The sequence below is a fragment of the Copadichromis virginalis genome, linkage group LG17, assembly GCF_057382275.1.
Source record: "Copadichromis virginalis isolate Kocher_CV1m ecotype Utaka linkage group LG17, C_Virginalis_male_GT1.1, whole genome shotgun sequence".
NCBI lineage: Eukaryota > Metazoa > Chordata > Actinopteri > Cichliformes > Cichlidae > Copadichromis > Copadichromis virginalis.
This window is the reverse complement of record NC_140634.1, coordinates 37608072-37624975: the sequence shown is the minus strand read 5'-3', so window position 1 is coordinate 37624975 and position 16904 is coordinate 37608072. Positions and strand designations below refer to the sequence as shown.

Here is a 16904-nt window from a genome sequence, read left to right as displayed (position 1 = left end):
GTCTGAGTTTTACATGTAAAACCACCATCATCATCTAGATTGCTTTATGTCTTTACAGTATATATTTATGTCAACAATGTATTTTATTCACAATTAATGGTTCTAGTCCAAACTATAAAAACCACACGTTTAATGATATGAAGTATGCAAGAATGATGTGTACTCTATGTGAGACATTTTGGCAAACAGAGATGATCGAGTTTATTCTGTTGAAGCCAAAGCTTAAAAGTCATGGTACTGTCTGATGACGAGAAAATCCTTTGAATCATTTGGAAACTAAGAGCTGACATTCATTTTAGCGATTTGAAACTCAGGACTACAGTTGACTCACACGCCACCATGTATTCAAAAGTCATAACTTGTAACAAACATACATACATACATATACATTCAGTTTGCAGTTGCTAATTAAATCCACCACATATACAACATAAGCACATAACACTGTAACATTCAGAGCTCACACCTTGACTGAGACACAGTTTTGATTAATTTAGACTTCAAATTCAACATTTTTCATCCAGTATTAGTGGACAACTTGCACAAAAGGCTACATGTAGCACTCCAGTGTGAACCAATCTGGGGGGGGGGGGGGGGGGGGGGGGGGGGAAAGAAAAATAAAAGAATAAACTTTCTTTCTTGTGTCCTTAAAGAATTATTCTTCACGCAGAAGTAATCTTGCTGGTTGAGTTTAATGTGAGCAGATTGAATCAAGAAACTCAGAAGACTTTGCATTACTGCGATGGAGCACATATGGATATGTCCACGGGTACATGGTAATTTTTTTAAAACAGCGTTTTTCTGCTTTTTTGTTGTTAAAAAAAATTGTATTAAAAAAAAAAAATCACAGTGTCACACTCATTTACCTTAATTATGAGTGGACAAAAGGCCAAATGCAGAGAAAGAAGCTATGTTTACCAAAATGCCCGCGTACATGTGAGCAAGTCTGGGATACAATTCACTTCATGTAGCTAGGAGTGGTTTATCTGTCAAGACACATGCTAAAATTCAATTCATATGCTGTAGTATTAAACCTTAAATAAGTGCCAATGATGTGTATAGACCATTCTTTACTGACAGAACTGTATCAGTACATTTATTCTAGCTAGTTTAAAAAACCTAACTAGGCTACAATAACAGCTACAGTTTCACCTTAGCTAGTCTTGTGAATGCCTGCGCTAATACCTGACATCGGAAGGCAAGCCAATTCACTTATTTGTTTTATACCTGACATTCTAGCCAACATTTGCCAACATAGTTTACATATTGAATTAAACATCAGCAGCAGTCAGATATAAATGTGATTAGAGTGTTTAACTGGCTTACTTTGCTTCTTATCCTGTTGTTCAACATGGACAATTAAAATGATTCAATTACAATTTAAACCTATTATTTAGTTTGTTGCATTCAACTTCAAATACCTTTCACTTGATATTTTCACTGACCTTCAGGGCAAAATCTGTGGTTTGTTGGCTGTGCTTACAGTGGTTTAATACCATGCTATTATTAAAACAGCAGCAGCAGCAGCAAAAAAAAAAAAAAGTTACGAGAACTGAAACTCCAGTTTGTGGCAAGATGAGTGACACATCAGTGGGGAAGTCAGCCATTTGTTAGAAAAATGCATATATGCGTTCGGCTTGTGTGCTTACGCAAATATTTCCAGTCAGAGTTGCTAAGCATGAATATTTATGTTACAATGTTGCACCAAACTTTTAACTGCAGCAAACTAAAATACATGTAATGGAGGTTAAAAAAGAGATGATCCAAGAATTATGGAAAGAAAAGAAAAAGATGCTTAGGTAACATGAAAGATGACTAATGAGCTCCCTGGTTGCCACAAGCAGCCAAATATGGCTGCTTTCTGTGAATCATCAGTATGTGGTGTTTGACCGGTCAATGCTTGGATGAAGCTACAAGTTGCATAACAGATTATTATCCAGCATTGTTAGACACCTTCTGGGAACTGATTCTGACAATTTGCACAATGTCTGTAATGTTAACAGTTGTAAACACAAATGGGGATCTGTATAAGACAGCAGAGCAGTAGAGAGACCTTACGGAGCAGGGCCAAAGCCAACAGGTGATCGGTTGACAGCGGAATCTGTATATGAGGAAAGAGACTCACACTGTAAACACAGATCTGCAGGGCAATCATTCTGTTTCAGCTTTGGCATATATTAATTATCTTGCTAATTAATAGCACAATTGGTGTTTACTATTCTGTAAGGATGGGATGACTTTTCATCCATGGAAGAACATTTTCAGACATGAATTACAAAGACAGAGGAGGTGAAACACTGGTTACATTTCCTGGTAATGCCTCTTTCTCAACCCCAAACTGGTTTAATAGCAGTGTGGCAGACACAGTAAGCAGTGGTTATAATACACCACCAGTAATATGCTTTAACAATAAAATGCACAGAAGTCATGCATCAGTAGTATGCAGGCTGAATGCTAAGCTGTTCTGTGATGTGAAATGGTATCACTGCAAGCATGATTTTTATATATGAAAGCTTAATGGCATTCGTCTTGATGATGACACAGCATTCCTGTTGTTGCTTTGGAAATCCTAGTGTGCATTTTTTCCTCCTCCCACACCTTCTGTTGGTCTTTAAACAAAGTTCAGTTTCTTAAAGTTGCTTCCTCACATGAATCCTCACGTCCTCCGTGGCCCCTGATATTGAGCAGTTCCTTATTTTACCCTCAGTGAGCGGAACCATAACAGGAAGCAACTTTCTGCACTGGTGAAATCCTTTTTTTAAACTCGAAAATGTTCCCTGTAATAGTAATGTTCACATGTGATCCCATGGAGACCATCCTGCCCTGCTGCTCAGACAAACTCATGACAGGAAATCAAACACAGTCATTTCCTTTGCTTGTTTTTCCAGCCCTCCTTGCATTTATTGACTACATGGTCCTTCTTCAAGCAGAGGAGGCAGAGCAGTAAAAGTCTCACTGCTCCACCTGAAGGCTGTCAGTCTTGCTGCCAGATGCTTTGAAGCTGTTCACCTCTTCAAATACCAACTCTGTGGACGTAAATGAAGAAGAAGGGAGAAGAAACACTGTTAGGCGTGCTGCTCAATATTCGGAATGTAACAATAGAAACAATAAAAATTGTGACATTGCAAAAGCACCTTCTTGATGTTTCATGGCAACAACACAGGATAATATAATGTGCATACTTTAAAGTTTCTTCAGGTTGCTATATTAGTCCAATATAGCAACATATTACAGTCGATAAAACCCAAACATAAAGCATAAACTAAAGCTGGCTGCCCCTCCCTGGTTCTGCTGGAAGTTTCTTCCTGTTAAAAGGAAGTTTTTCCTTTCCACTTTTGCCAAGTGCTTGCCCTGAGGTCCTTGGATGGTCATCTCTGTGTTCAATATAAATTGCCTTCTTTAGGTTTTCAACAAACTTAAAGAAGTCCAGATGCTTTTCTTTCCTCGCTCCTTAGACTACGATGGCCTGGATGACTGAGAACCTTCACAGACATACCACCCACCATAACATTGGTACAGATGGTGTTTTAAGATCAAGACCGTGTGGGGCTATAGACATGATAGTGCTGCCCCCCCTGCAGAATAATCCATCTCATTACACCCCCTAAAACTGCTAGAGAATGATTTGGCAACGATGAAAAAAGAGCCCAAGGCACAGACCCAGGCTCAAAACTCTCCAAACTGCCTCTATTGGTTTTGCCAAAACAAACTCCATCCACAGAGGCCCCGTCCTGCCACCCACAGGACCCCATGAATTAGCTGCCAGTGTGCTCTTGCCAGACACCACAAGGTTTTCCCAGATGTCACGTGTCTATGCCCTGGCTGGTCAGAGTTGTTTTGGCAGCACAGTATGAGGCAGGTGGTGTTGTGGTGAATACTAGTCTCCAATATTGCACCATATTGCTTAGATGGTGCATTTCTGCAACACCCATGCAATATGAAATGTGAAAATCAGTGCAGCTTGAATATATTGTCTTCTTGTTCCAACAGACTTTTATTTCAAATGGTACTTTTTTATTTGCAGAAGAGGAAGTTGCTACTGGCACCACAAATCTAAAACCTCGACAAATGTCTTTCATAGTCATATTTTCTAGTTTGACAGCAGGGACTACAGCAGAATTCTGTGTTTCAGGTAAGACGTGAGTATGGTATCTTCTGTCAGCTGTTTTAAATCATAAAATCACCAAATTTTAAAAAGAGGCTTTACCTTTCCATTCTTCTAAAGTTCGGTCTTTGCTCTCCAGTGTTTGGTCATAGGGCTGGGCCTCTGGCTCGTCATCTGGATCATGGTACTGGGAGAAGTAGGGGTGGGAAAGAGCTTCGCTAGCTGAGATCCTCCCGTCACAGTCCAGAACCAGCATGCGCTTCAGCAGATCAACAGCTAAAAGAGAGACAAAAAACTAGACAAATAAAAGAAGGAAATAGCAGGAGGTCCAAAATTTAATTTAAGCCTATATGGTTAAAATGCATTTCAAATTTGCAGGCTGGAGAGAGTAACTTTTAGCAGAGTCTTAATGGTTTTCAATTGAATTTGAGAAGCTGATAATCCAATCTGCAGTCCATCACCCACCCAGTGGATTTGCCCCTCTGAAGATCTTTTCCAAGTCCTGTTGGGGCATGAAGGGCAGAGATTGGATGTACTTCTGTGCCTGCAAATACACACCAATGTTACACTCGTGGCAAGTCACAATTTGGACAACATGTCCAACCACTGGTGATCAATTATGTCCAACACTCAGACATACTGACAGCCAGGTCAATGGAATGACTAATCAATCAGAGCAGTTTGCTTTTGTCAGTAGAAACAGCTTTTGCGGAAAGCATTATTTTGACATTCCCAATCTCTTTGTAGAGTCCTCACATGTTCAGAGCAGATCTTCTTTAACAGCTCTGGTGTCGGAGTTCCCACCACCTCCATGATTCTCTTCAGCTGGTCGATATCTTAGCACAGGAGGAGTTAAGGGCCATCGAGATTTGCGGAAGTCATCAACTCGCAAGATTTGGCTCATTAGAGTATCTTTTCACATACCGAGGCAGATCGCTGCTTAAAAGACATCTCGAAGCCTGACAGCACAGAAAGATCAGTAAATCAAATTTGTTTTAGAGCCCCTCCGAGACACTGAATACAACAGCCTAGACAATTCAGTCTTTTGTGTTTGCTCCTATTCATTCCCCAGTTTCTCTCTGTTGAAGCAGCTCCCCCCATAGAAAGGCCTATGATTGTAATGCAAATCCACAAGAGGTCCGCATCCATGGGACGGTTTAAAGAGGCAATGGAAGGTTCCCACTAAGACAGAAGAAAAGCTGCAAATTGCGGTGGACTCACGCCACGATGATAAGGATACAGTCAGTGCCGGGAAAAAGGACTTTTCCCTTCAGTAGCTCTCCCATAATGCATCCCACTGACCAGATATCAACTGAAACAGAAACACTACAGGTTCAGCCATTCAGCATTTGCCCATTTTATTGCTGCCAAATGCAAAATACTTTGAAAACCTCATTTTCATTCGATGGCATCTTACCATTCTGATTGTAGTGCATCCAGTTGAGCATGATCTCTGGTGCTCGATACCAGCGAGTCGCCACATAACCTGTCATCTCATCATCTGTCTGCCTGGCTAAGCCAAAGTCAAGGATCTGTAGGACAGGTGAACATTTTATTTCCAGATTGATGGATTTCATTGGGTGTAATGTAGCATTTGTAGGGTTAAACTAAAGACCAGTCTTACCCTAAGCTCACAGTCTTCATTCACTGCCACATTGCTTGGCTTGAGGTCCTGAAGACGTTGGTTAAATAGATAGAGAAACATCACAAGAATTACAACATATCTGAAACTCAGCAGCATGAGCAAAATAACCATTATCCCATTTTCTGATCAACTTTTTTTTCAAAATGTGAAATGTACTCTCAGAATTTCACCCAATGAAACATGTTTATGTTATAATGCCGGACAGTCTGGAGGTGATTTTATCACCTTAAAACATTTTAAGAAATGAAATAGGAAAATGCTTAAGATGTTGTCGTTTCAACCACCAAAGTGCAGCAGTGGTCTCTTGACCAAGGCAAGAAGAAGGAACTCACTCTGTGGATCAATCCAGCTGAATGGATGTACTGTTCAACAGGTGGCGTGGCAGGGGTACAAGGGGAGGAGAGAGAGAGAAGATGGGGGTCAACAGTGCAGCTCAGAATTTAACTTTCTGCCTCTTTTGTCTATCGGAGAGTGAAGAGCCAGCATCTACAGGCAGCTGGATGATTCAGTGTTAGATGGCAAATCTTGGAATTGTGGATTTCAAAGTCTGTGTGCACTTCAGTGTAGTGATTTCAATGTTACATTGTATATAAATGATCAAAAGTTATCTATTTGATTTTCACAGAACTGTTTTGAAGCCTCGCCATCCACCATCTTTTGTTTTTTGAAGTCACATGTCAGTGGTACACTATGGTAGCAGTGTGTCAATCACCCTAAAGCATATTGAACTTTTTTAAAAAACAAAAAACAAAACCAAACATAATGGGATGTATAGAACGAATGTCTTGTTATATAAAGTCACCAGAAAAATTTCAGAAATGATGTGTTTTTTTTCAGCCAGTCTTCAGCACGTTTTAGGCATCAACAGATTAAAGGTGGACCTAGTGTTTGCCCCCTTCCTGATTTCCTAGTGTGTTGCATATTTGTCACACTTAAATGTTTCAGATTGTCAAACAAATTTTAATATTAGACAAAGATAACCTGAGTATATAGAAAATGAACTTGATAAAGTGAAAAAAGTTACCTAAACCTACCTGGTCGTGTGTGAAAAAGTAATTTCCCTTCTTGTTAAATGATTGATTAACTGTAATTAATCGCCATGTTTTGAAAATTTGAGTTCAGTTTGGCTAAACACACTCAGGCCTGATTACTGGCAGGACTGTTGAATCAAGAAATCACTTAAATAGAAGCTGTCTGACGAAGTAAAGCAGGTAAAAAGAGCTCAAAAAGCAACACATCACGCCACAATCTAAAGGAACTACTGAGAAACAAAGTTACTGACATCTATCTGTCTGGAAAGGGTTAAAAAGCCATTTCTAAGGCTTTAGGACTCCATTGAACCACAGTTTGAGCCATTATCCACAAATCGAGAAAATTTGGAACAGTGGTGATGATTCCCAGGAGTGACCAACCGACCAAATTTACTCCAAAAGCATATCAACAACTCATCCAGGAGGTCACAAAAGAACCCAGAACAACATTAAGGAACGACGGGCTTCACATTTCTCAGTTAAGGTCAGAGTTCATGGTTCAACAATAATAAAGAGACTGGGCAAAAATGGCATCCATGGGAGAGTTCAAGGAGAAAACCACTGCTGACCAAAAAGAACAGAAAGACTCGTCTCGCATTTGCCAAAAAGACTTTTGTGAACTGACAAGACAAAAGCTGAACTTTCTGAAATGTTTTAGTCCCGGTGGTAGTGTGATGGTCTGGGGCTTTCTGTCAAAACATCCTGAAGGAGAATGTCCGGCCATCCGTTTGTGACCTAGATACGGCAATTTGTGCTTACTTGTGTTACCTTTCTCTAAATATTTAAATTTGTTTGATGACCTGAAGCATTTAGGTGTGACAAACATGCAAAAAAGTGATCTCCAGTTAAAAAAACAAACAAACAAACAAACAAGAAAGAAAGAAAAAAACAAGATGGCGATGACCAAAATTCCAGGTTTGTGTATTCAAATCAGAGTCTGTCTGTCTTTTGTATACAGTCTATGATTCGCTGCTGTTACATGTGTCTGCTGGCATTAAAACAGACACAGCTGATTATTCATGTTGCAGTGTGGCATGCAGGAGATACTCGTGATGCAGTAAATTACCTTGAGGCCACGGAGGAGCTGGTAAATTAAGAACTGCACATGCTCATCTGACAACCTCTGAAATTTGACTATATTATTGAGGTCTGCGCCCATCAGGTTAGTCACCAGGTAGCTGGAAAAGAGGAGAGAGTCTACATGAGTGAATGGGGGAGGGCATTTCAGTTTAGAGGAGAACATGGAGGTGCTGCCATAGCAACCATCTGACATCTCTACAAGCCTATAATCCCCCTAGGATTGCCTGTATATATGCATCAGTATGCCCTCTAATAAGAGAAATATCTAAAAAGGTGGACAGCTGTACAGCTTGTAGAAAACACCGAGGGAAAAACAAAGATTTACAGCTCATTGAAGTCTTCTAATGTGGCAGCAGGTGTGAAGACGTCGAGCAGCCCTATTACCTGCAGAGACAGAAACAGAAGCAGAGCGGATCAATAACGGAGCGAAAAACATTCAGAGAGCCACGTCTGTCTGTCTCTGGGTATTTTTATAAGGAGCACTAACATTCTCGTGTTTCATGTGCTTGAGAAGCCTGAGTTCCCGGTACGAGCGGCGACTGTGTATGAGAGACTGGAAAGGCCTGGATAGCTTCTTCACCGCAACCTTTTGCCTTAAGACCACATCGTACGCCGAACTGCAAAGAGCAAACAGATAAAGCATTTAACACGTGTGTGGATATACTTAAATGCAGTGCCATTAACACACGAGCTAGGCTAAGCTACTACTTCACGCTGTGATGAATGCCTGAAAGTTGAAAATAAAAAGAGAAACGGGCTGGAAGAGTTTGAAACGCAAGCAGACGGGAGAAGTGAGTGAAAGAGGATGTGGTGGAACAAGGGAAGCGAGGATGTCAGATATTGTAAAAGTGCTGCTGGGTTTTTTTTCATCTCATCTCTTTTGAAATGTAGATGTCACTCCACATATTGAACACTGAGCCCTGCTGCGGCTCATGCTGAATGCCTTTGTGGTGCCAGTGTCTTTTCAGGCCTGCCAGCTTTGCAACCGCTCTTAGAAAGAATAATAATACAGCCATCAGAGGGTGGAACAGACCAACAGGAAGAGCGGGTGGGAATTGAGTAACAATGCATAACATTGCAAAAATAGACCAAGAAGTAAGAAAAGGAACTATGACCTGAAAATTTGTGTGATGAACAACACTTGCAAAACAACTGATGCAATAAAACGACTGTAAACATTTGACATTTTAAAACAAATATCATTTACATCTGGCAGCATGGATGAAATGTTTTACTCCGGTTTATGATAACATACTGTACATAAAGGATGGACAAAGCTTCCTGTTCTGATAAGTAAAGCCAGAGCTAAGTGCTTTAAAACCTGCATTATGTCTACTAGCCAGCGGGGGGGGGGGGGGGGGGGGGTTACTCCTTTGGGCGCAGTGCCGCATTCCAGATTAAGTCTGAATTTCTTTATCTGGAACACCCTTTCAAGTCACATTTCATACTTAGAAAGTAAGAGCAGCCCCGCCAACCCTGAGCTAACAATCCAAAGTTGCATAAGTGAGCATAAACAGCAGTAAAGCTTTAAAACTAATCTGTGCTGCCACTGTTGGCTAGCACTGACTCGACTCTATCCACGAATGTGCTCCAGTAGTGGTTTTAAGCTAAAAGCAAAGAAGTAGTATGCTCTATTACTCGTGATACTTGAAAAACTCTACCTTGCTAAGAACTAAGCAAGTTTTTTCTCGCTTTTCTAGCTTTACTACTGGAATTCTGGAATTCACTAACTTCAGAGAGATTTCACTCCCAAGTTTCGACATCTGACTTCTGAGGTAACTGGAAAGTGACATAAAAGGAGGTTAGATTGCACAGACGTCATTGGGAAAATTATCCTAAAGCTCAGTTGATTCATGACCTCAGTTTCAATACTTGAAATGTGCAATTCACTTGTATTTTTATTTTTTATTCCTATTTATTCTATTTATCCCCTTCGTATATTTTATTTATATTGTCTCTGTATTTATATATATATATATATGTGTGTGTGTGTGTGTATATATATATATATAATATTCTGTAACTCTGTAACTTCTGTCGGTGCTGTGCTTTTTTGGAAATCGAATTTCCCAGAGGAACCCACCCGAGGGATTAATAAAGTTCTATCTTATCTTATCTTATCTCTTATCTTATCTTAGTTATCATTTTCCTGGTGAGCTTATGGTCTCAATTGCTAGTCTCAAGTCTTATTTTATTTAATATATTATTATTACATTGTTATAGTACATTTATTCAGAATTTTTCCATTTTGTAATTGGGAAGTTGTTACCATATGACTGTGTAGCGTCCTTGATTTCCAGAAACACAACAAGATCAAGTCACAAATGCATAAATCAAGGCTTCAGAGTGGGACTGTGTAAAGTGATTGGTGACATGATGGTGCCTACATGTTAAGCTTTAGAAATCCTGTGTACGTTAGTGATTAGTATATATACATAGTGGCCTCATCTTCTCACCTAAGATGCCAAGGGAGTGAAAACGCTTTTAACCAGAAAGCATCAAATTATTCTTCTAATTCATAACATCTTTGTTTAATTGAGTGTCCTCCTGTGCAGGTAAAAAGTACTGTTCCCTACAGAGATTGTGGATGATGTTCTTAGGCCATTTAGCAGCTTAATACATTTTTTCTTTTACCCTTAAGACCTGCAAAGATTCAGCTAACAGCAGGTATAACGTCTGTTTACTTTCAGACAGTTACAGTAGAGGTGTCCATGAAATGATGCATGTGTCCTGTTTTTTTTTCCTATACATACTATAAATATTGCTGTATCTTTTCCTGCTGATATATAATGCTTACGTGCTTGAGTTTGCTGCACTTTTGCACACTTCAGTGCATCCATGCGGCTCTCCGTCTCCAAATCACCTGCTGACAGCCCGGATGTCCCAGCTGGGCTACGTCCAGGTCAGCAGCCAGCCTCCTCCGTCTGACATAAAGCAGGCCTCACCGCCTTGAGCATATCTTCCCCCCTGCCATCTTCCATACATGGGTATGATGCACCATTCTCAACACAAACAAGCTAGCAAAGGCATCGATTTCTCCACTGTCCTTTTGTCTCAGTATGCCTTTAATATCCCAGCTCTTAATGCACATTGGGTTTCTCAGACGGAGACGGTGGAAGTAAACTGTTTTTGCAATGAGGAGAAATGTTTCATATAGATAAGATAGCTAGCAGTCTAAACAGTGATATATTCAGATTAAATTTAAGAGAAAGCCAAAAATGATTTGAGGGAGGCTGCTACATGGTGCTAAATCAAGTTGTCTGCATTAAGAGAATTTTATGTTATTTACATTTTTTTATAGGAATTATGCAAAGCTACGCAAACAGCTGCTACATTTAAATTTGTCTTCCAATAAGCTTATTTCACAGCTTTTACCCTGCGATCATTCACATGCTATTTATTCATAAGATCCACAACAACTCAGAATCCCAGTGTGCTTTTTCCTCCCTAATTTATCAAATTTCCAATCAACAATCTGACAAGCAGAGATATAACAATCTCGACAGGAGAAAATGAAGCAGTCATGTTTTATTCATAGTAATCCAAATGCAAGGCTTCATGCCCAAAGTCTAGTGAACAGATGTTACATATGCTCACATGAGATGAAAGCAGCCTTGATCAGCTCAACATATATTCTGTCTTGATGTTCAATCTCGAGCAAACGGTCCAAAATTGTCCCATTTTTTTGGTTGCGAGAAACCGAAGCAGAAAAGGAATATTAATTGGGATTATGGCTCAAGGCAGGAAGCTGAGAAGACAGTGAGGCTATACTAGACATAGAGTATGACAGCAAAATTCAAGAAGCAGTGAATGGTAAATTATTAAAACAGCTTTGTATTCTTGGTGCTACTTGCTCTAGTGTCTGTACTCCAAAGTTATTCCTTATGTATTTCCATGCAACTATTCAATTTTTCTCTCTTAAATCTGCCTTTTGATTCCCCTACTCCCAGTAAGGATGGGGGATAGATGTTCTTCAGCTCCAGCTATAATGGATTATATGAGCTTGTCGGGTCCTTGACCTAAGGCCTATTTTCTCGAGAGATTGCACTGAGAACATGGATCATTTGTGCACATTTCAAGACCTGGACTGCTTGAGTATCGACCCCCCCCTCTCTCCATCACGACACGACAGATACAGATGCCATACCCTTAACCCCATCCCCCTACTGTTTGCTAATCAAGTCTTGCCATGAGAAAGTCAGTGACAATAGCTCAAGATCAACATTAACAATGCAGGGAAGCACTCGGTGTCAGCATGTGTGTGGAGGAATGCCCTTTGTGTATTTGTATAATTGTATAATAATCTAAAGCTCAACCATTCGCACTTGGCCTGTCTAGAAATTATGCTTTGAGAAGCAGGTGAGTAAGATAAAAGGATTAAGAGACCTGCTATGGAAGAAAGGTTTGATAGCTAAAAACAGTGGATAAATGGTTAAATTAATTAGCTAAAACAACTAGAACGAAGCTGATTAACCCTTTAAAACCTGAACCATGAAATAACTGCCAGGAAGTGTTTGTTGAACCTTTAGACAAAATATATATAAAAATACATCAAATGTTAATCTGCATATGAGTTTTCATTTGTATCGCATTTGCTACATTAGCCATATTTTTGCAATTTAGTCATTACAAATGTGTCATGCAATTTATATCATTTTGGGGGGTAAAAAAAGTCCCGCTGATGATGCACAAGTCTCAAAAACTCCCCAAAACACGTGTATCAAATACGATACGCTTGGCTTTAAAGGGTTAAAACAGTTGACTGATAAGTGTTGGAAGCATTTAGCTTTAAAAAATGGATCGTTGGATAATGGATAAGTAATTAATAAGTGGTTATTACTTCTTTTTTTTTTTTAAAGAATGTAAGTAAGCTAAATAATGAATGAACTGGGCTAACTTAAAATAGGTGTTAAATGGATTAAATAGTTAGCTAAAATTATAAATAAATAAATAAATATTTTTAAATGACATACTAAGGAGGAGTAATGCTATATAAAGGATGAATTAAACACTTGCTAATACCTTAATAATGCTTAGTAATGTGACATTATTCTAAAGTGCTACCACTAAACCTCAGATAAATGGATTCATTTGGCTATAAACTGTTACATGCAAACTCTAAGAGGGCGTCATTGTCCACTTTTATATATAAACAAGGGAAAAAATTCATTTAAATCAATATAGTTTGATGATCCAGAGTAATATGAGTGAACAGGTTCTGTGAGTTCACCTGTCAGGGCTGTGGTGATGTGTGTTAGCCAGGAAGGGTTTGAATAGCTCATATCTGTAGCCTACTGGCAACAGTTATGCATCATTTTCAGCATGAATCTGTCCTCAAAGGGGGGATTATGAGAGTCACTCACAATGCTAATGTTTACTTCAGTAATTAAGACTCAAGAAAACAGTCTATCAAATCATAATCATCCTTTTATGTAACCAGAGAAGAAGTCTAGAAAGTGCGTCTTGTGGCAGTAGCTAGCTATAAATAATAACTCTGCTTCTGGCATTGACTTTTCTGTCTATACACAAGCTCACTGCACCTTTAGAGAATATGAGTTACAAGCGTGAATTGCTTAGGGCATTTTTTTTTTCTCAAGAAGGACAAGATACGTGTTGAATGGACTTTTTTTCATAATGCGTCCTTTGTACCATGAGTATCCAAAATGGGAATCAGACCTTAAACTTACTTTAAAAAATGTCCATGTGAGTATTACCTCGAGGCTGAAAGGCAAAGTCATGATCCACCCCTGTGCATTTTTAGTCTGCTGCTATTCTGAGCAGAACTCTAAAGCTGCAAATAGGCAAGATGCTAACGCTCAGTACTCCTGTGAAAGCTTCTATCACGACGTGAGGTAAGTGAGGGAGACACACATCCCATCATCCCATCATCCCATCCCAGTTCAAATGTTGCCTTAATTCAAATCTGACAGAAGAGGATGTTAGCCATCAAGACATAAACTGCTTTTGTGAGGACACAGGCAGTGACATCTTGGGTGTGGTTTAACGGGCTGAGATATGAGCTCTGTATATGTGTGTGACTGGACACAAGCTCCCACTACTACTGTGTAAGAAGGAGATAATAAAGTGAGACTAAGATGCAGGAAATTCAGCCTGGTTTTGGGTTCGGTTATTGGCACATTTTTTTGCCTGTGCAGAGAAAGCTCAAACAGAAAATGACACATCAAAACTTGACAGGCGATTCCAAACTGGCTGCACAGAGTGAGTGCTCCATCTGTAGAAACTTGGACTCCCTGCTATTATATCCTCTGCCTCTTTTATTTCCTTGCTACAAAGCATCACAGGATTTGGGTTTAGACTTACAGGATTTGGGAACTTAGCAACGCTGACCTAAAATTTTAGAGTTTCTCATTTTAGCCTGAAAAGGCTGAGTGGGCTTGTGTCATGTGATGTCGTCACTTGGTGTCTACCCGGTTTACTGTGGAGGTGATGGCATAGCTTTTAACTACCTCTCATAAGGCTTTTAGAGTCATTGGAGGAAGGTCCGTTATATTATATCTGTAAACTTCTCTACAGTGTTTGGGCGTTTCGGCTCATAGATAAGTGTTTTGCTCAGCTGCCAGGATCAATCAGTTTGTAGTGGAAGGTTTTTCAGACTACTCACAGCTTTAATAGTCATTTCTCACTGATACCACTGAAGCTGGCAACATGCAAATCCGCTTAAATACGTGGCACAATGTGATTATTCCTCAGGGATCTGTCACACAAACACAATAACAATTTTGTCTGCGTTTTCATAGCCTCCTGGTAACAGCTTAATTAATATTAACTGTCAGAGGAGGTTATGCCATGACATATCGCCATGGCAACGGCATCCCACCGGCTGAGGCAGATTTATCCAAATCTAAGGCAGTTACATTTTGCAAAATTGATAGTGCATCCACACAGAGCGTGGGGGTTATAAACAAAGGAGAGTGAGTGTGCAGGTGCAAGGAATACAGCATCAAACTTGCAGCTGTGTTCCCATTCCAGATGTGCTACACACACACACACACACACAAACACACACATATATATGAATATCTGCTGAGGTGCTACTCAAATTAAATCTTAAGATTCGAGACTTTTTTCCAAGACTATTTCTGTGTGTGTAGAAGCTGGGTGGGGGTGAGGAGAGGGTTATTGGGGAAATTCCTGTACTGTCTCATTCTGTCTTTCCCTCCCACACACAGGCTGTAAGACCCACAGACAGTGAGCGGTGGGACAAAAACAAGCCCTGCAGACCTGCCTGTCTTTCTATAAGGCTGACATCAGTGCAAGCAGTGAAATCTTATTCATGCACACAAAAACAGGGGCGGAAATGGAATTTGAAGGTGTTTTGCTGAATATTGGGAGCATGATAATTAAAAAAAAACGCCAGTAATAACAGCAGTGAAGACAATAAAACCTCCCAAACAATCAGTTAACAAAGCAGCTCGGTCCTGAGAGACACACACACATAAAGCGCTGTAGTCTACTGATGCATCATGAACAGAAATACCGTAAATGTTGTGACTGTTCAGCCTCGCCCCTCCACTCTCACAGCACACACACACATACATACACACACGCACACACTCACCACACCGAGCCGTAAGCTCCGGAGCCCACCGGCGTCAGGTTCTGATAGCGCTCTGGAACCTCCCACACAGTCTTGTTCAGCTCCTGCCGGTAAAATCCCGGTCTGGCGGACATTTCTGCGAGCCTGCTACAGAAAATAAAAGGTGTGCAATAAAGGGGAAGAGGGGGAGAATAGAAACGAGAGGAGGAAATCGGTAGATTGGCCGCCGTCTGCTGACTGAGCCAAGCTACTGCTGCAAGCACTGCACCGGCCAGTGACAGGCTCTCTCTCTCTCTCTCTCTCTCTCTCTCTCTCTCTCTCTCTCTCGCTCTCTCTCTGTCTCTCTCCCACTTCTACACACCCAAGAATTTGTAACACAAGATAATAGACCATCATTAACAAAAACAAAGATTTATATTATATTATATTATATTATATTATATTATATTATATTATATTATATTATATTATATTATATTATATTATATTATATTATATTATATTTTAGCTGAGTGTGCAGTTTCAATTTTTTATTTCATCGTCTCAAGGCTTTTTATATTGCAAAATAAAGAGTTTCCAGTTCCAGATCAGATGATCTCCTGTGACCAACCTGACCCTGGCAAAGGTAGGGAGGAAGAACTCTCGTTTTACAGCCTGTGGTAGCACCATGCTCAGGGATGGGCAGCTATCAATTTTAACTGCTTTGATGATGACAGAAAAGAGAAGTGTGGAAAGACCAGAAGCAACAAACAGCGACAAAACATAGTCTATGGGAGAGAGAAGACCAAAGTTAAATGCATGGGGTCTAAAAACACAGGGAGACGTGATCAGTCATTGTAGGAGCGGGGTGGTAGCTGCAGACTCTGCCTCCCTTTCTACTTTTAGACACTCTATGAAGCACAAGCTAGCCTGCAGTCTGTGAGAAATGTGTTCGGCTGGGTGGTTTTGATGATATGATGTGTTTGAAATGTCTGGGTCTGGTTATTCGGAGCTTTGTGTATGAAAAAACTGGGATTTTAATCTCAATTCTGGATGTAGCCGGGAGTAAACAAAGAGCAGATGATCTGTGAGGGATATGTTTGTAGCATTTTAGATCAAATGAAGGCTTTTCGCTAAGGAATAACAATAATCAGATTTGCAAGTAATAAATACACTCTTCTACAGCATGTTCACAATTTTGACAATATTGCTCAAATGAAAGAAGGCAGGCCCACACGTAGCTGTAGATTAACAGATTCATTTATGTTGTCTGGCTTCATCTCCATAGCAGTGTAAATGTTTGATGTGTTTCTAAAAAGACTGCTTAAGCAATGCTGCTCTGTGAAACCTCAGCTGATATCTCTCTGATATTATGCCGACTTCTCTGTGTGTTGCTTCTATGTGTTATGCTCACTTCTCAAACCTGCTAAAACCAGATTCTCAAATGGCACCAAAGGAGAACTAGCTCTTTATGAGCCAGTTATTTTTGGTCATAACAACCTTGTA

At 40.0% G+C, this 16904-nt stretch overlaps 1 protein-coding gene across 1 annotated transcript; it reads right to left on the bottom strand.

Moving 5' to 3' along the window:
• Positions 1-598: 598 nt before the first annotated feature.
• Positions 599-15681, bottom strand: mapk11 (mitogen-activated protein kinase 11). The gene is made up of 12 exons (XM_085437654.1): positions 15441-15681; positions 8349-8478; positions 8187-8245; positions 7848-7959; positions 6083-6112; positions 5730-5777; positions 5523-5637; positions 5346-5417; positions 4862-4941; positions 4571-4649; positions 4208-4381; positions 599-3026 (listed from the first exon to the last, which is right to left on the bottom strand). Exons 1-12 carry the CDS (start codon positions 15551-15553, stop codon positions 2953-2955), a joined length of 1086 nt encoding a protein of 361 aa, XP_085293780.1. The 5' UTR covers positions 15554-15681; the 3' UTR covers positions 599-2952.
• Between the last annotated feature and the right edge of the window lie 1223 nt (positions 15682-16904).